This window comes from Nerophis lumbriciformis, linkage group LG04 (genome assembly GCF_033978685.3).
Source record: "Nerophis lumbriciformis linkage group LG04, RoL_Nlum_v2.1, whole genome shotgun sequence".
NCBI lineage: Eukaryota > Metazoa > Chordata > Actinopteri > Syngnathiformes > Syngnathidae > Nerophis > Nerophis lumbriciformis.
In genome coordinates, this window is record NC_084551.2 from 50,733,017 (window position 1) to 50,753,544 (window position 20,528).

Sequence of the window (20,528 nt, forward strand, 5' to 3'; positions counted from 1 at the left end):
AAAATGCATAATAAAGAATGAAAAAAACATATATAAGTCGCACTGGAGTATAAGTTGCATTTTTTGGGGAAATTTATTTGATAAAACCCAACACCAAGAATAGACATTTGAAAGGCAATTTACAAACCCCGTTTCCATATGAGTTGGGAAATTGTGTTAGATGTAAATATAAACGGAATACAATGATTTGCAAATCATTTCAACCCATATTCAGTTGAATATGCTACAAAGACAACATATTTGATGTTCAAACTGATAAACATTTTTTTTTTTTGCAAATAATCATTAACTTTAGAATTTGATGCCAGTAACACGTGACAAAGAGGTTGGGAAAGGTGGCAATAAATACTGATAAAGTTGAGGAATGCTCATCAAACACTTATTTGGAACATCCCACAGGTGTGCAGGCTAATTGGGAACAGGTGGGTGCCATGATTGGGTATAAAAGTAGATTCCATGAAATGCTCAGTCATTCACAAACAAGGATGGGGCGAGGGTCACCACTTTGTCAACAAATGCGTGAGCAAATTGTTGAACAGTTTAAGAAAAACCTTTCTCAATCAGCTATTGCAAGGAATTTAGGGATTTCACCATCTACGGTCTGTAATATCATCAAAGGGTTCAGAGAATCTGGAGAAATCACTGCACGTAAGCAGCTAAGCCCGTGACCTTCGATCCCTCAGGCTGTACTGCATCAACAAGCGACATCAGTGTGTAAAGGATATCACCACATGGGTTCAGAAACACTTCAGAAACCCACTGTCAGTAACTACAGTTGGTCGCGACATCTGTAAGTGCAAGTTAAAACTCTCCTATGCAAGGCGAAAACCCTTTATCAACAACACCCAGAAACGCAGTCGGCTTCGCTGGGCCTGAGCTCATCTAAGATGGACTGATACAAAGTGGAAAAGTGTTCTGTGGTCTGACGAGTCCACATTTCAAATTGTTTTTGGAAACTGTGGACGTCGTGTCCTCCGGACCAAAGAGGAAAAGAACCATCCGGATTGTTAAAGGCGTAAAGTTGAAAAGCCAGCATCTGTGATGGTATGGGGGTGTATTAGTGCCCAAGACATGGGTAACTTACACATCTGTGAAGGCACCATTAATGCTGAAAGGTACATACAGGTTTTGGAGCAACATATGTTGCCATTCAAGCAACGTTCCCATGGACGCCCCTGCTTATTTCAGCAAGACAATGCCAAGCCGCGTGTTACATCAATGTGGTTTCATAGTAAAAGAGTGCGGGTACTAGACTGGCCTGCCTGTAGTCCAGACCTGTCTCCCATTGAAAATGTGTGGCGCATTATGAAGCCTAAAATAGCACAACGGAGACCCCCGGACTGTTGAACAACTTAAGCTGTACATCAAGCAAGAATGGGAAATAATTCCACCTGAGAAGCTTCAAAAATGTGTCTCCTTAGTTCCCAAACGTTTACTGAGTGTTGTTAAAAGGAAAGGCCATGTAACACAGTGGTGAACATGCCCTTTCCCAACTACTTTGGCACGTGTTGCAGCCATAAAAATCTAAGTTAATTCTTATTTGCAAAAAAATAAAATAAAGTTTATGAGTTTGAACATCAAATATGTTGTCTTTGTAGCATATTCAATTGAATATGGGTTGAAAAAGATTAGCAAATCATTGTATTCCGTTTATATTTACATCTAACACAATTTCCCAACTCATATGGAAACGGGGTTTGTAAAATAAATAAAGAATAGTGAACAACAGGCTGAATAAGTGTACGTTATATGAGGCATAAATAACCAACTGGTATGTTAACGTAACATATTATGGTAAGAGTCATTCAAATAACTATAACATATAGAACATGCTATACGTTTACCAAACAATCTGTCACTCCTAATCGCTAAATCCCATGAAATCTTATACGTCTAGTCTCTTACGTGAATGAGATACGGTAAATAATATTATTTGATATTTTACGCTAATGTGTTAATCATTTCACACATAAATCGCTCCTGAGTATAAGTCGCACCCCCGGCCAAACTATGAAAAAAACTGCGATTTATAGTCCGAAAAATACGGTAGTCTTAAATACCAGGCAGTCTCTAAATGCTACAGATTTGCTGTCATTGTCCGTAGAGAAAAAAAAGTACAGGTATTTTCCAGAGGCGTTGTACCGTTTTTAATTGATCCGTACCGGTTTATTGTACAACCCGATACCATTATTTTTGTACCGGTACCTGTACAAAAATGTATTTCGATACTTTTCGGTACTTTTCTAAATAAAGGGGATCACAAAAAATTGCATTATTAGCTTTATTTTAACAAAAAAATCTTACGGTACATGAGACATATGTTTATTATTGCAAGTTTGTCCTTAAATAAAATAGTGAACATACAAGGCAACTTGTCTTTTAGTAGTAAGTAAACAAACAAAGGCTCCTAATTTAGTCTGCTGACATATGCAGTAACATATTGTGTCATTTATACACCTATTATTTTGTCAACATTATTAAGGACAAGCGGTAGAAAATGGATTATTAATCTACTTGTTCATTTACTGTTAATATCTGCTTACTTTCTCTTTTAACATGTTCTATCTACACTTCTGTTAATATGTAATAATCACTTTGGATACTTTGCATTAGTTTTGGATGATACCACAAATTTGGGTATCAATCCGATACCAAGTCGTTACAGGATCATACATTGGTCATATTCAAAGTCCTCATGTGTCCAGGGACATATTTCCTGACTTTATAATCATAATATAAATGAAAAAAAAACGAAAGAAAATGTTGTGATGCCAAAAAATGTCGTATGGACTAGATACGCTCCTGTACTTGGTATCATTACAGTGGATATTAGGTGTAGATCCACCAATGGTGTTTGTTTACATTTTGAGGCCGGTGAGCTACGGTGTGTAGTGAAGCATGTTTAGCTAGTCCTGGTCCTGCAGTGATAATGATACTTGTAAGAAACGTACTTTATTTGTCGCCATGGAGACAAGGATTAGTGATTTTAGAAGTAGCTACAACACTGCAGACTGCGGATGGACTTTAGCACAAGGGTTAAAGCACCTCTTCCTGAGGGCGTTTCAGTGTTATAACTTCACCTTTATTGTTAGTTTTTAAGCCAAAATGCGTCCCGTTCTCCCTTTTCTGTCTACACACCGTGTCTGCTTGTAAGTACTCTGTGACTGTGCGCTGCCGAACATGCTCGTAAACCAGCAATGACACGACGTGACGACGATGGGGTGGACCGGCACTTTTTGGAGGTGGTATAGTACTGAATATGACTCATTAGTATCGCGGTACTATACTGATACTGGTATATTGCACAACCCTACATTCCACACTACAAAATAAAAAAAAGTATGTTCGGTTCATGCTGATATCGTATCGGATTAATCTCGTAATATAGGTAAAGTCAAAGCTCCAATATGAAAAAGTGGTATCAGCACATTCGTATTTTATTAATGTGCGACTGTGGAAGTGAAGTGAATTATATTTATATAGCGCTTTTCTCTAGTGACTCAAAGCACTTTACATAGTGAAAGCCAATATCTAAGTTCCATTTAAAGCAGTGTGGGTGGCACAGGTGGGTAAAGTGTCTTGCCCAAGGACACGACGGCAGTGACTAGGATGGCGGAAGCGGGGATCGAACCTGGAACCCTCAAGTCGCTGGCACGGCCGCTCTACCAACCGAGCTATACCGCCAATGTTCTAAAATATATTTTTTTTTAGCTCATTACGTTTCAATGCCTCTTCCTCCTCCTCCTGCGCAGTGTTGGCGCGGGACTGCGACTCGGGCGTGAACTCGGAGCTCTCCTACTTGGTGCACAGCGGCGACTTTGACATCACCGCAGGGGGCGTGGTCAGCCCCGCCCGCCGCCTGGACTACGAGCGGCCCAATCACGTCTACGAGTTCTCGGTGGTCGCCGTGGACGCGGGGACTCCGCCCCGCACGGGCTCCGCCTCCGTGCGCGTCCGAGTGGCCAACAGCAACGACGAGTCGCCCGTCTTCTCGCAGAGCGTGTACGTTCACTCTCTCTCTCTCTCTCTCCCCGTCTCTCGCCCAGTTGCTCTCATTAGTCTATTTTTAATCCATCTGTCTCTTTCACACATCATTTTTACTTTCTCGCCACACCTTTTTTTCCCCCCGTTTTTCACACCCCCGTCTTTTTGCACCTTCACTTCCTCCTGTGTGGATCCAAACTCCAACTCAACTTCTAACTTTTCTTTCAGCTACAAGACCTTCCTCAGCGAGGATGCCGGGCCCGACACGCTGGTCGCCATCGTCCACGCCAACGACCCCGACGGGGACGCCGTGTCGTACGCCATCACCGGCGGCAACGAGGACAGCAACTTCCTGCTGGACAACCAGAAAGGTGAGAGAGACGTGATTATTATTGTATACCACTCATCATTATCGGCGGTCACTCGAACGAGTATGACAATCCTCCTGGTAGGGGTGTATCCCTTTATGAAGGATGCCTGTGCGTGACTTAGTTTAACGTGGGGAGACTGGTGCACAGTCACCACACCATCCTTGACAGAATCGGGTCAGGGTCCAGTGGCATGGAGTCCAAGACGACTGGGGACCCTTTTCTGCTGCAGCCTTCTTCCGCATTGCAGCCGTTGTGGTAGTTCTTTCATCTACCGTCTTCCGCCTGCTCCGCCGTTGAGGTCTTCACCGTATCCCTGGCTCGGGGGCAGTCAGGTACTAGGCCTTTGCCAAGGGCCACCTGGGGTAACAGTAGTAAAGGGGTTAACCTCCTAGTGCCCCAAGACCCCATAGAGGAGCCTCCACTGCCGGATGCACTTTAACGTCATGCCCAGGACACACGCACACACACACACACACACACACACACACACACACACACACACACACAGTCATCGGCGGTCACTGGAACGAGTATGACAATCCTCCTGGTAGGGGAGTATCCCTTTATGGAGGATGCCTGTGCATGACTGTGTTTAACATGGGGAGACTGGTGCACAGACAGTCACCACACGATCCTTGACAGAATCGGGTCAGGGTCCAGTGGCATGGAGTTCCAAGACGACTGGGGACCCTTTTCTGCTGCAGCCTTCTTCCGCATTGCAGCCGTTGTGGGAGTTCTCCTTTTCTGCTGCAGCCTTCTTCCGCATCGCAGCAGTGGTGGTAGTTCTTGAAATCTACCGTCTTCCGCCTGCTCCGCCGTTGAGGTCTTCACCGTATCCCTGGCTCGGGGGCAGTCAGGTACTAGGCCTTTGCCAAGGGCCACCTGGGGTAACAGTAGTAAAGGGGTTAACCTCCTTAGTGCCCCACGACCCCATAGAGGAGCCTCCACTGCCGGATGCACTTTAACGTCATGCCCAGGACACACGCACGCACACACACACACACACACACACACACACACACACACACACACACACACACACACACACACATTTGTATTTCTTACTTTCTTGAGACGTCCGAAAAATCCCTACCTCTTTAGGACCAGCTTTTCTAGATATATAAAAAATTGTATTTACAACATTAATAATATATACAAATTATGCAATTATAATTTTTTTTTTTTTTTGTAATTGTTTTTTAATCTTCATTATTTACTTCAAGTTATTACAGTATGTCTCTACATACATATTTATTTAATTTTTTTAAAATTAATTTTGGCCAAAGGGGGCGCATTTCAATTTTTTACACACACTTGTTATTTCATATGTTGACCAGAGGAGGAGGCACTTTTAAAACCGACACACAGTCAATTTGAAAAATCCCTCCTTTTTGGGACCACCCTCATTTTGATAGATTTCACCACCAGGGGTGCAAATGAGACATTCTCTATTTTTTTTTTTTGTAATGTGCTTAAGGCCAAAGGAGTCAGGGACCACAGATGGCCCCTGTGCCGCACTTTGGGCAACCCAGCTGTAGAAGCTAACTGTTAATGGCCACTATAGTCTTAGTAGTGTAGTGTATTTGTTCATCCTATGATCACATGCGGGTTGTCTTACGTCAACACCAGAATTTGTAAAATTAGCTGTTCACCTGGCGGGTTTTTTCGGGGTTGAATAGGGAAGTCCTTCTTTAGCTGCCGTCTTCTTTTATCATATATTGTTGCCTTTGTACCCGTCAATGTTTACTTTTGTATGCACATTAAATCAACAAAAAATCCTGACTTTGGAGCAATGTTCACGGACTCTAGTATTTGGCTCTCTATTAGATGCAATGCTTTTTTGCATTGGGACCATGATTTCGGTCCTAACTTGTTCACACCTCCTCATATGGAAGCTACTTTTCCTTGTTGATGTCTCAAGAAAGGTAGAAATATAAGACACACACACACACACACACACACACACACACACACACACACACACACACACACGTTTGTATTTCTTACCTTCTTGAGACCTCCGAAAAATCCCTACCTCTTTAGGACCAGCCTTTCTAGATATATGAAAAATTGTATTTACAACATTAATAATATATACAAATTATGGAAACATAAAATAGTAAGCTTTTAGTTGGGTTTTTTTGGGAATTTTTTGTTTGTCATTGTTTTTTAATCTTCATTATTTACTTCAAGTTATTACAGTAAGTCATAAAGGAGTTAACCTCCTTAGTGCCCCAAGACCCCATAGAGTAGGCTGACCATATTCTGAAATCCCAAAAAGAGGACACATATATGCGTACCAAGGCCGGGACGAGGTGAAAATTTGCCAATGATACTCGAATTTGCTTTATAAATAATATATTTATTCAAATAAATAATTTTTTCTCCTCTGTTGACAGCAGTGTTGGCGCTAAGAATTTTCAAAATGGGGTCCCAGGGACCCCATCAAGTCATAAAAATGGGGTCCCTCAGTAAATTCTTGGGGTCCCACTTTTTTGTAAGCGTTTTGAAAACAAATGACAAATGTATGAATTATCCTGTTATATCTCACATTCTACAAACCCCGTTTCCATATGAGTTGGGAAATTGTGTTAGATGTAAATATAAACGGAATACAATGATTTGCAAATCCTTTTCAACCCATATTCAATTGAATGCACTACAAAGACAACATATTTGATGTTCAAACTGATAAAAAAAAAAAAAAAATTGCAAATAATCATTAACTTTAGAATTTGATGCCAGCAACACGTGACAAAGAAGTTGGGAAAGGTGGCAATAAATACTGATAAAGTTGAGGAATGCTCATCAAACACTTATTTGGAACATCCCACAGGTGAACAGGCAAATTGGGGCGCCAAATGTTATACCATCATGGCACGCCCTTATTATAGCTGTAAGGGTGAAAATCGGTGAATATTAATCCCGGGAGTTTTCTGCGAGAGGCACTGAAATCCAGAAGTCTCACGGGAAAATTGGGGGGTTCAGCAAGTAAGCTGCTGAGCCACATCAGATTGATCAAAGAGCCGCATGCGGCTCCGTAGCCACGGGTTGCCGACCCCTGTCTTAGCCCATAGTATATTGTCAAATAAAACCAAACAAAAAACAACAAAAAAGACATTCGATCTTTTAAAGATCCCAAAATCTCGTTTTTAAACCCGTGGAGACCTGGCATTCCAGGCTATAGCTCCCAGACTCTGGAACAATTTGCACCAGACCCTCCCTGATCTTGACACGTTTAAGAAACATTTCCAAACTTCTCCTTTTAGTAAAGCTTTTACTTAATGCACCTTTTAACTATCAATTTTAATCCACTTTGTATCCTTTTTATGATGTTGCCCCTGTTGTTTTAAATTGAATTGTTGTGTTACTTTACCTATGTTTTGTACAGCGCTTTGTGAAAAGCACTTTATAAATAAAATGTACTTACTTACTTTTAGGGGGTCTATTTAGTTTAGTGTTTAAAAACAATGTCAGTGTGTTTCTAAGTACCTTTTGAGCACATCCCACAATACTGTGATAATATTGGTATCCGTGATAACTGTAGTTACAATAACCAAGATATACAAACCCTGTTTCCATATGAGTTGGGAAATTGTGTTAGATGTAAATATAAACGGAATACAATGATTTGAAAATCCTTTTCAACCCATATTCAATTGAATGCACTACAAAGACAACATATTTGATGTTCAAACTCATAAACTTTATTTTTTTGTTGCAAATAATCATTAACTTTAGAATTTGATGCCAGCAACACGTGACAAAGAAGTTGGGAAAGGTGGCAATAAATACTGATAAAGTTGAGGAATGCTCATCAAACACTTATTTGGAACATCCCACAGGTGAACAGGCAAATTGGGAACAGGTGGGTGCCATGATTGGGTATAAAAGTAGATTCCATGAAATGCTCAGTCATTCACAAACAAGGATGGGGTGAGGGTCACCACTTTGTCAACAAATGCGTGAGCAAATTGTTGAACAGTTTAAGAAAAACCTTTCTCAACCAGCTATTGCAAGGAATTTAGGGATTTCACCATCTACGGTCCGTAATATCATCAAAGGGTTCAGAGAATCTGGAGAAATCACTGCATGTAAGCAGCTAAGCCCGTGACCTTCCATCCCTCAGGCTGTACTGCATCAACAAGCGACATCAGTGTGTAAAGGATATCACCACATGGGCTCAGGAACACTTCAGAAACCCACTGTCAGTAACTACAGTTGGTCGCTACATCTGTAAGTGCAAGTTAAAACTCTCCTATGCAAGGCGAAAACCGTTTACCAACAACACCCAGAAACGCCGTCAAATTCGCTGGGCCTGAGCTCATCTAAGATGGACTGATACAAAGTGGAAAAGTGTTCTGTGGTCTGACGAGTCCACATTTCACATTGTTTTTGGAAACTGTGGACGTCGTGTCCTCCGGACCAAAGAGGAAAAGAACCATCTGGATTGTTGTAGGCGCAAAGTTGAAAAGCCAGCATCTGTGATGGTATGGGGGTGTATTAGTGCCCAAGACATGGGTAACTTACACATCTGTGAAGGCGCCATTAATGCTGAAAGGTACATACAGGTTTTGGAGCAACATATGTTGCCATCCAAGCAACGTTACCATGGACGCCCCTGCTTATTTCAGCAAGACAATGCCAAGCCACGTGTTACATCAACGTGGCTTCATAGTAAAAGAGTGCGGGTGCTAGACTGGCCTGCCTGTAGTCCAGACCTGTCTCTCATTGAAAATGTGTGGCGCATTATGAAGCCTAAAATAGCACAACGGAGACCCCCGGACTGTTGAACAACTTAAGCTGTACATCAAGCAAGAATGGGAAAGAATTCCACCTGAGAAGCTTCAAAAATGTGTCTCCTCAGTTCCCAAACGTTTACTGAGTGTTGTTAAAAGGAAAGGCCATGTAACACAGTGGTGAACATGCCCTTTCCCAACTACTTTGGCACGTGTTGCAGCCATGAAATTCTAAGTTAATTATTATTTGCAAAAAATAAATAAAGTTTTTGTAGTGCATTCAATAGAATATGGGTTGAAAATGATTTGCAAATCATTGTATTCTGTTTATATTTACATCTAACGCAATTTCCCAACTCATATGGAAACAGGGTTTGTATATATATATATATATATATATATATATATATATATATATATATATATATATACATATATATATACATATACAGGTAAAAGCCAGTAAATTAGATGGTGGAAACTTTACACTAGACTTCAGGCAACGTGGATCCTGTGCCTCTCCTGTCTTCCTCCAGACTCTGGGACCTCGATTTCCAAAGGAAATGCCAAATTTGCATGGTTGGGTGATGGTTTGGGGTGCCATGTCATCTGCTGGTGTCGGTCCACTCTGTTTCCTGAGATCCAGGGTCAACGCAGCCGTCTACCAGCAAGTTTTAGAGCACTTCATGCTTCCTGCTGCTGACCTGCTCTATGGAGATGGAGATTTCAAGTTCCAACAGGACTTGGCGCCTGCACACAGCGCAAAATCTACCTGTGCCTGGTTTACGGACCATGGTATTTCTGTTCTAAATTGGCCCGCCAACTCCCCTGACCTTAGCCCCATAGAAAATCTGTGGGGTATTGTGAAAAGGAAGATGCAGAATGCCAGACCCAAAAACGCAGAAGAGTTGAAGGCCACTATCAGAGCAACCTGGGCTCTCATAACACCTGAGCAGTGCCAGAAACTCATCGACTCCATGCCACGCCGCATTAACGCAGTAATTGAGGCAAAAGGAGCTCCAACCAAGTATTGAGTATTGTACATGCTCATATTTTTCATTTTCATACTTTTCAGTTGGCCAACATTTCTAAAAATCCCTTTTTTGTATTAGCCTTAAGTAATATTCTAATTTTGTGACACACGGAATTTTGGATTTTCATTTGTTGCCACTTCAAATCATCAAAATTAAATGAAATAAACATTTGAATGCATCAGTCTGTGTGCAATGAATAAATATAATGTACAAGTTACACCTTTTGAATGCAATTACTGAAATAAATCAAGTTTTTCAAAATATTCTAATTTACTGGCTTTTACCTGTGTATATATATAAAGCAAATATAGATTTTTTATTTTTTTTTAATAGGACTCAATTTTTAAAAAGACGTAATTTGGAGAAGGACCTTTTTTAACCTGTAGCCTGTTTTAAAAAAGTTTTATTCTAATTATCGTACCAAATAATACATTGCGAGAATCGGTTTGAAACGAGAACCGTGTTGAATTGAGAATCGATTCTGAATCGGATCATCCGCCCCGGGATCGAATAGTTAGGTGCCCAAATATTCAAAAACCCTAATTCTATACTTTTGTTAAAGGTATAAAACCAGAAATGTTAAAAATTTGAATTTTTTTTTTAATGAATTTATTAAATGAATACCTTTAACCTTTTTTGTTATATTGCATCCAAGTGACATCCTCTCTAAGCCACGCCCACATCCAAATATAGATTTTGTCAATTTTTTTAACCTTCTGCTTCAAGTGATTATGCACGTCATTATTGTTTTTAATCAGAAATACAAAAACCATTCCTTTTCCCTGGATAGTCGGCATGTTTGTTTACTTCTTAGCAGGCATTAGCATAACAACATGCAACATGACCCTGGCCCGGTGCGTGTTGCCGCGGTAACCAGTGTTTGGGTACAAAGCTGGGGAGCATTAAACCAGAAACACACACACACACACACACACACAAAAATGCACGAATATAAAACATGAACACACACGTAATTATTTATTGATATTCAGCTGTGGTGTTTATCTTGTGTGTGTGAGTGTGTGTGTGTGTGTGTATATATATATATGTGTCACCTTATCACCCAACATGCACTCTGCTCTTTCCTGCACACACAAACACACACGGCTTCAAAGCGATAAACGTGTGCACATAAATGGAAATAAGAGTCTTTTATTGTCACACACACACACACACACACACACACACGGCAGATGGCCTTTTGGCTTATTGCGATGTTGAGCTTTGTCACTTCAAAGTGTTGGAAGTATTTTCATGAAGTGCGTTCGCTCCCTCGCAGCCTCCATTCGTGTTGCTGGAAAAGCGGCTTATATACTGCCTTGTTTGTTTGTTTGTTTGTGTGCGTGTGTGTGTGTGTGTGTGTGTGTGTGTGTGTGTGTGTGTGTGCTCTTTTGCTCTGTCTTGTTGACGTGAAAACATGGCATTTGTTTTCAGAAACCCACGCACAAACCATTTGCAAACTTACCCCATACTTGCCAACCTTGAGACCTCCGAATTCAGGAGATGGGGGTGGGCGGGGCCGGGAGCGTGGTTAAGGTGGGAGGAGTATATTTATATAGCTAGAATTCACTGAAATTCAAGTATTTCTTATATATATATATCAGTGGTTCTTAACCTTGTTGGAGGTACCGAACCCCACCAGTATTATATGCGCATTCACCGAACCCTTCTTTTTTTTCAAAATCAAGACAAAGTTATATGTTTTTGGTGACACTTTAGTATGGGGAACATTCTAAGTAACAAAGACTTAATTTAGAGTTTTTTGGTTAGGGTTATAATAAGGCCATGCCGAATAAGGCATTAATAAGTACTTAATAATGACTAGTTAAGAGCCAATATGTTACTAATTTGCATGTTAATAAGCAACTAATTAATGGTGAATATGTTCCCCATACTAAAGTGTTACCATGTTTTTTTTTACTGAATGAACCATGCATGAACATCACCTTGTTCAAACAACAAAACCAACACAGTGCATAAACTCACAACAAATTACACACCTGCAAATCAGTCTGACTTCTGCTGTAGTCGTATCCGTAATACGCCGATAGGGAGAAGTTTGTATTTACACGATGAGTCGGGTGTGTTTTGACTAGCTGTATATATATATTTATTTCATTACATATATACAAGCCCCATATGAGTTGGGAAATTGTGTTGGATGTAAATATAAACGGAATACAATGATTTGCAAATCCTTTTCAACCCATATTCAGTTGAATGCACTACAAAGACAACATATTTGATGTTCAAACTCATAAACTTTTTTTTTTTTTTTTGCAAATAATAATTAACTTAGAATTTCATGGCTGCAACACGTGCCAAAGTAGTTGGTGTTACATGGCCTTTCCTTTTAACAACACTCAGTAAACATTTGGGAACTGAGGAGACACATTTTTGAAGCTTCTCAGGTGGAATTCTTTCCCATTCTTGCTTGATGTACAGCTTAAGTTGTTCAACAGTCCGGGGGTCTCCGTTGTGCTATTTTAGGCTTCATAATGCGCCACACATTTTCAATGAGAGACAGGTCTGGACTACAGGCAGGCCAGTCTAGCACCCGCACTCTTTTACTATGAAGCCACGTTGATGTAACACGTGGCTTGGCATTGTCTTGCTGAAATAAGCAGGGGCGTCCATGGTAACGTTGCTTGGATGGCAACATATGTTGCTCCAAAACCTGTATGTACCTTTCAGCATTAATGGCGCCTTCACAGATGTGTAAGTTACCCATGTCTTGGGCACTAATACACCCCCATACCATCACAGATGCTGGCTTTTCAACTTTGCGCCTACAACAATCCAGATGGTTCTTTTCCTCTTTGGTCCGGAGGACACGACGTCCACAGTTTCCAAAAACAATGTGAAATGTGGACTCGTCAGACCACAGAACACTTTTCCACTTTGTATCAGTCCATCTTAGATGAGCTCAGGCCCAGCGAATTTGACGGCGTTTCTGGGTGTTGTTGGTAAACGGTTTTCGCCTTGCATAGGAGAGTTTTAACTTGCACTTACAGATGTAGCGACCAACTGTAGTTACTGACAGTGGGTTTCTGAAGTGTTCCTGAGCCCATGTGGTGATATCCTTTACACACTGATGTCGCTTGTTGATGCAGTACAGCCTGAGGGATGGAAGGTCACGGGCTTAGCTGCTTACATGCAGTGATTTCTCCAGATTCTCTGAACCCTTTGATGATATTACGGACCGTAGATGGTGAAATCCCTAAATTCCTTGCAATAGCTGGTTGAGAAAGGTTTTTCTTAAACTGTTCAACAATTTGCTCACGCATTTGTTGACAAAGTGGTGACCCTCACCCCATCCTTGTTTGTGAATGACTGAGCATTTCATGGAATCTACTTTTATACCCAATCATGGCACCCACCTGTTCCCAATTTGCCTGTTCACCTGTGGGATGTTCCAAATAAGTGTTTGATGAGCATTCCTCAACTTTATCAGTATTTATTGCCACCTTTCCCAACTTCTTTGTCACGTGTTGCTGGCATCAAATTCTAAAGTTAATGATTATTTGCAACAAAAAAATAAAGTTTATGAGTTTGAACATCAAATATGTTGTCTTTGTAGTGCATTCAATTGAATATGGGTTGAAAAGGATTTTCAAATCATTGTGTTCCGTTTATATTTACATCTAACACAATTTCCCAACTCATATGGAAACAGGGTTTGTATATCTTGGTTATTGTAACTACAGTTATCACGGATACCAATATTATCACAGTATTGTGGGATGTGCTCAAAAGGTACTTAGAAACACACTGACATTGTTTTTAAACACTAAACTAAATAGACCCCCTAAAAGTAAGTAAATACATTTTATTTATAAAGTGCTTTTCACAAAGCGCTGTACAAAACATAGGTAAAGTAACACAACAATTCAATTTAAAACAACAGGGGCAACATCATAAAAAGGATACAAAGTGGATTAAAATTGATAGTTAAAAGGTGCATTAAGTAAAAGCTTTACTAAAAGGAGAAGTTTGGAAATGTTTCTTAAACGTGTCAAGATCAGGGAGGGTCTGGTGCAAATTGTTCCAGAGTCTGGGAGCTATAGCCTGGAATGCCAGGTCTCCACGGGTTTAAAAACGAGATTTTGGGATCTTTAAAAGTTCGAATGTCTTTTTTGTTGTTTTTTGTTTGGTTTTATTTGACAATATACTATGGGCTAAGACAGGGGTCGGCAACCCGCGGCTACGGAGCCGCATGCGGCTCTTTGATCAATCTGATGTGGCTCAGCAGCTTACTTGCTGAACCCCCCAATTTTCCCGTGAGACTTCCGGATTTCAGTGCCTCTCGCAGAAAACTCCCGGGATTAATATTCACCGATTTTCACCCTTACAGCTATAATAAGGGCGTGCCATAATGGTATAACATTTGGCGCCCTATACAATCTGTATTAACAGCATGCAAGCCCAACAATTGTAATACAATATACATCTTCTGCTTGCACACGTACGTGACAGCAAGGCATACTTGGTCAACAGCCACACAGGTTACACTGACGGTGGTCATATAAAACAACTTTAACACTCTAATAATGCGCCACACTTTGAACCAAAACCAAACAAGAATGACAAACACATTTCGGGAGAACATCTGCACCTTAACACAACATAAACACAACAGAACAAACACCCAGAATCCCATGCAGCCCTGACTCTTCCGGGCTACATTATACACCCCTGCTACCATCAAACCCCGCCCCCACCCCAACCCTGCTCCCTCACACATCAACCCCCCGCCCCCCTGTGCGTCGGTTGAGGTGGGCGGGGGGTGTATAATGTATCCCGGAAGAGTTAGGGCTGCATGGGATTCTGGGTATTTGTCCTGTTGTGTTTATGTTGTGTTACGGTGCAGATGTTCTCCCGAAATTTGTTTGTCATTCTTGTTTGATGTGGGTTCACAGTGTGGCGCATTATTAGTAAGAGTGTTAAAGGTTTTGTTTTTTTTAATACCGCCACCGTCAGTGTGACCTGTGTGGTTGTTGACCAAGTATGCCTTGCTGTAACCCACGTGAGCAAGCGGAAGCCCCATACAACGTGTGGCTGATCAGGCACGCTGGTTGTAGTGGGCGCTATATGCTGTACCATCACGGCACGCATGACGCTGACAAGCGCCATTACTGTAAAACCCGCGTGCCGCACCAGCTTTCAAATTCCATATAAAGGTGTGGGCAGCGTGTTTGAGACCCCTGGTTATTAGCACAAAGCAAAAAAAAAAACTTTGTATGCAGTGTTATTTCATTTAAAATTTCAAAATATTTTTGCGGCTCCCATTGTTTTCTATAATTTCTGAAACTGGTCAAAATGGCTCTTTGACTGGTAAAGGTTGCCGACCCCTGGGCTAAGAAAACACGAGCTGTGGGCCTTCAGTGACCCCTTGGCCACACTTTGGAGACTCCTTTTCGACAACATCCATGATACTTTCTGCTTTACCGAGTGTCTATTTGTGTGTTCAGGCATCATTAAACTACGTCGGAGTCCTCCTCCCAGACTGAGAGGTCCTCAGTATGTCCTTACCATCACAGCCACCGACGATAACGCATCCGGCGGTCCGTACCCGCTCAGCAGCTCGGCCCAGGTCATCGTGGGGATCAACGACATCAACAACAACAAGCCCGTCTTCCAGGAGGTGATCCGGTTTGACCACTTAAAGGGGAACTGCACTTTTTTTTTGTTGGGTTTTTTTTGCATCCTAACATGTAAAAATGTCCTCGTTCTTGGTGCCTCGTAATGCAGCTATTAGGAGAAATCACTTCTTCCTTTAAATCACTTTAAAAATGCATTCAAAAACTGTCAACAATACTTCAATTACGTTCCCTAACCTGTATAATAACCAGTGACGTGTGGTGAGGTTCATCACAGTCAGATTTACAAACATATGAACCCTAAAGAATATCTTATTTACCATTTGATTGGCAGCAGTTAACGGGTTATGTTTAAAAGCTCATACCAGCATTCTTCCCTGCTTGGCAGTCAGCATCAAGGGTTGGAATTTGCGTGCCGGCCCAATCACATAGTATCTGCGGCTTTTCACACACACAAGTGAATGCAAGGGTGAGGGTGGCCGTATAAACAACTTTAACACTGTTACAAATATGCGCCACACTGTGAACCCACACCAAACAAGAATGACAAACACACATCCGCACCGTAACACAACATAAACATAACAGAACAAATACCCAGAACCCCTTGCAGCACTAACTCTTTTGAGGCATGTTAAAAAAAATAATGCACTTTGTGACTTCAATAATAAATATGGCAGTGCCATGTTGGCATTTTTTTCCATAACTTGAGTTGATTTATTTTGGAAAACCTTGTTACATTGTTTAATGCATCCAGCGGGGCATCACAACAAAATGAGGCATAATAATGTGTTAATTCCACCATTGTATATATCGGTATCGGTTGATATCGGAATCGGTATTTAAGATTTGGACAATATCGGATATCGGCAAAAAAGACATCTCTAGTACTAACACATCGGCGTGCTACGGTAATAGCCGTAAAAGCTGACTACGGAAAGAGATAAGCTAGCTTCTACGTCAACACGAAACGCGTTTCAGTTTGTACTGCTCAACACAATGCGATAGGACACCAATCTGTACTGAGTGAAAAACATGAACAATCATATTATAGTATCTGTAAAGCATGGGTGTCAAATTTGGCCCGCCGGGTAATTTCATTTGGCCCTTGAGGCAATATCAAATTAACATTAGAGCTGGCCCGCCGATTATATTCAGTGGCGGTGCCGCGGTAACACCGCATTTACTGCTAATACTCATACTTGCCAACCCTCCCGATTTTCCCGGGAGACCCCCGAATTTCAGTGCCCCTCCCGAAAATCTCCCGGGGCAACCATTCTCCCGAATTTCTCCCGGTCAACATTATTGGGGGCGTGCCTTAAAGGCACTGCCTTCAACGTCCTCTACAACCTGTCGTCACGTCAGCTTTTCCTCCATACGAACAGCCACATATTACATGCAGCTTTTACACATACATAAGTGAATGCCACACATACTTGGTCAACAGCCATACAGGTCACACTGAGGGTGGCCGTATAAACAACTTTAACACTGTTACAAATATGTGCCACACTGTGAACCCACACCAAACAAGAATGACAAACACATTTCGGGAGAACATCTGCACCGTAACACAACATAAACACAACAGAACAAATACCCAGAACCCCTTGCAGCACTAACTCTTCCGGGATGCTACAATTTACACCCCCGCTACCACCAAACCCCGCCCCCGCCCACCAAGTTAATGTTGATATTTACCTCAGAAGGCTGCAAATAGAAAATAGGCATTCAATTTTTTATTTAAATGTCAGTTAATTGACATTGATGTTTTTTCGTTTGTTTTCTGAAAGTTGATTTTGCACTATTAAGTTATTTAAGCGCTGCTTGTTCTATATTCAGTGTTAAAGCAAATCAGTGTAGCAAACTGAGCAATAATTTGTTTTATTCATGCACTTTCTTTTGCTACTTCAAGGCTTGAATGTTTGATTCATTCATTATTGTTATTTTATTTTCAAATGTATTATTAGCCTGTGGAAAAAGTTAATGTTGATATTTACCTCAGAAGGCTGCAAATAGAAAAGAGGCATTACATTTTTATTTAAATTTTATTTGATATGCCATTGATATTTTTTTATTATTATTATTATTATTTGAAACTGGATTTTGCATGTCACTATAAAGTTATACAAGCCTTGCTTGTTCAATATTCAATGCAAAACTTGTTTGGGTCCCTATTAAAAGGTTAATTTGTTCAACCTTGGCCCGCGGCTTTGTTCAGTTTTACATTTTGGCCCACTCCGTATTTGAGTTTGACACCCCTGCTGTAAAGTATTAGCCCACATTTCAAGTTTTTTCTGTACACAGCTAGCCAGACAACATATGTACTGTAGTTGTAATAACACGCATGATGTGCTGCGTGTATCATGAACAATATTAAAGTGACTCACTCGATGGCTGGCCAGATACAGTTTTTTTTCTGGTTTATTCGGGTAAGCACTCCATTTATGTCGAAAATAGCTTGGCTTCAAATCCCACATTTATATCGTCAAAGGCACTTTCAGCTCACTTACTGACTTCTAGAAGCAGCAGTTCATCCTCAGTATATTCGGCTTCAAAAAGATTTCCTTTGAAACAGTTGTCTTCATTGTCTGTTACCAAGTCTGCCATGATTAGAACACACTCGTGTTTGTTTACGGAAGTAGGAACACACATTTGTTGCCAGAAGTCGGAAGTGCGCTGCTATGGAAACTCGGATGTTATCATTAAAATGACCAAAATACAGTAAATATTGCACATGTTACATTTTCTTTGAAGGCCTCAACAGTGACTCCTACTAGCCGCATCTTTCAAGCATTTTTTTTTTTTATCACCCTCCAAAAAGTCTTCAAAGAGTCTTAATTAAATACAACATAAAAATTTTCAAATTGATCAGGAATTCATTAACACTGGAAGCAGCTCAAACTTATTTTAATGCAATGATTATGTCTCGTTTTTATTATTGTATAGCATGTTGGTGGCAGGCAAGCAAAATGACACTGAGGCCATTGGAAACTTTGCACAGTCGCTCAAAATCCTTGACCGAAAACCACAACACCACCATCACTATTTAGTTCTCCAAAAATATAGATTGTTAAATTTAGCTAACATTCAAAGATTAGCATCAATACGAATGGCCCACTGAATCCTAAATAACATTGCGCCAGCGCCACTTAAGCACTTTGTCCAGTTTACATCTACTATGACAACTAGAAACACATAAGCCTCCACCAGGGGGCAGTGTAGCGTACCCGGATGTAAAACATATTTTGCACAATCAGCCTTTTTCATATAAAGCGATAAAGGAATGGAACGACCTCACAACAAACTTGAAAAGTCCAACAGATTACTCTTCATTCACAATTGAAGTTAAAAAAGTGGCTTTGGAGCGATCAAAGCTGCTCACACGGTCACTAAGGTGGCCACTAGAGATGTCCGATAATGGCTTTTTTGCCGATATTGTCCAACTCTTAATTACCGATTCCGATATCAACCGATACCGATATATACAGTCGTGGAATGAACACATTATTATGCCTCATTTTGTTGTGACGCCCCGCTGGATGCATTAAACAATGTAACAATGTTTTCCAAAATAAATCAACTCAAGTTATGGACAAAAGTGGCACTGCCATATTTATTATTGAAGTCACAAAGTGCTTTTTTTTTTTTAACATGCCTCAAAACAGCAGCTTGGAATTTGGGACATGCTCTCTGAGAGCATGAGGAGGTTGAGGTGGGCGGGGTTGGTTGAGTTAGTGCTGCAAGGGATTCTGGGTATTTGTTCTGTTGTGTTTATGTTGTGTTACGGTGCGGATGTTCTCCCGAAATGTGTTTGTTTGGTGTGGGTTCACAGTGTGGCGCATATTTGTAACAGTGTTACGGTTGTTTATACTGCCACCCTCAGTGTGACCTGTATGGCTGTTGGCCAAGTATGCATCGCATTCACTTGCGTGTGTGAAAAGCCGTAGATATTATGTGATTGGGTCGGCACGCAAAGGCAGTGCCTTTAAGGTTTATTGGCGCTCTGTACTTCTCCCTATGTCCGTGTACACAGCGGCGTATTAAAAAGTCATACATTTTACTTTTTGAAACCGATACCGTTAATTTCCGATATTACATTTTAAAGCATTTATCGGCCCAATGCGGCCCCCGAGTCAAAAAATATTGGCGACACCTGGTCTAGCTGATTGGAGAGCTAGCTTCCACAGCTAGTGGGTCCATGACGATGACTTCCGTTTTGTTTGATCAGCCGTTTTACTGCCGTGTTACAGACACTGTTTGGAAACAACTAAAGGCCTACTGAAATGCGATTTTCTTATTTAAACGGGGATAGCAGGTCCATTCTATGTGTCATACTTGATCATTTCGCGATATTGCCATATTTTTGCTGAAAGGATTTAGTAGAGAACATCGACGATAAAGTTCGCAACTTTTGGTCCGAAATGTGTTTGTCATTCTTGTTTGGTGTGGGTTCACAGTGTGGCGCATATTTGTAACAGTGTTAAAGTTGTTTATACGGCCACCCTCGGTGTGACCTGTATGGCTGTTGACCAAGTATGCTTGCATTCACTTGCGTGTGTGAAAAGCCGTAGATATTATGTGATTGGGCCGGCACGCAAAGGCAGTGCCTTTAAGGTTAATTGGCGCTCTGTACTTCTCCCTATGTCCGTGTACACAGCGGCGTTTTAAAAAGTCATACATTTTACTTTTTCAAACCGATACCGATAATATTGAAACCGATACCGATAATTTCCGATATAAAGCATTTATAATATCGGACTGGTGATATTATCGGACATCTCTCGTGGGCACTATGTT

General features: G+C 41.0%; 1 protein-coding gene across 1 annotated transcript in view; it reads left to right on the forward strand.

Annotated features, from left to right (window-relative positions):
* Positions 1–20,528, forward strand: part of LOC133603496 (neural-cadherin) — a 422,478-nt gene that overhangs the window by 227,744 nt on the left and 174,206 nt on the right. Inside the window, exons 9-11 of the mRNA XM_072913050.1 lie at positions 3,753–4,002; positions 4,213–4,355; positions 15,600–15,772. Of these exons, the coding sequence (XP_072769151.1) occupies positions 3,753–4,002; positions 4,213–4,355; positions 15,600–15,772 (566 nt within the window). The remainder of the gene's footprint in view (positions 1–3,752; positions 4,003–4,212; positions 4,356–15,599; positions 15,773–20,528) is intronic.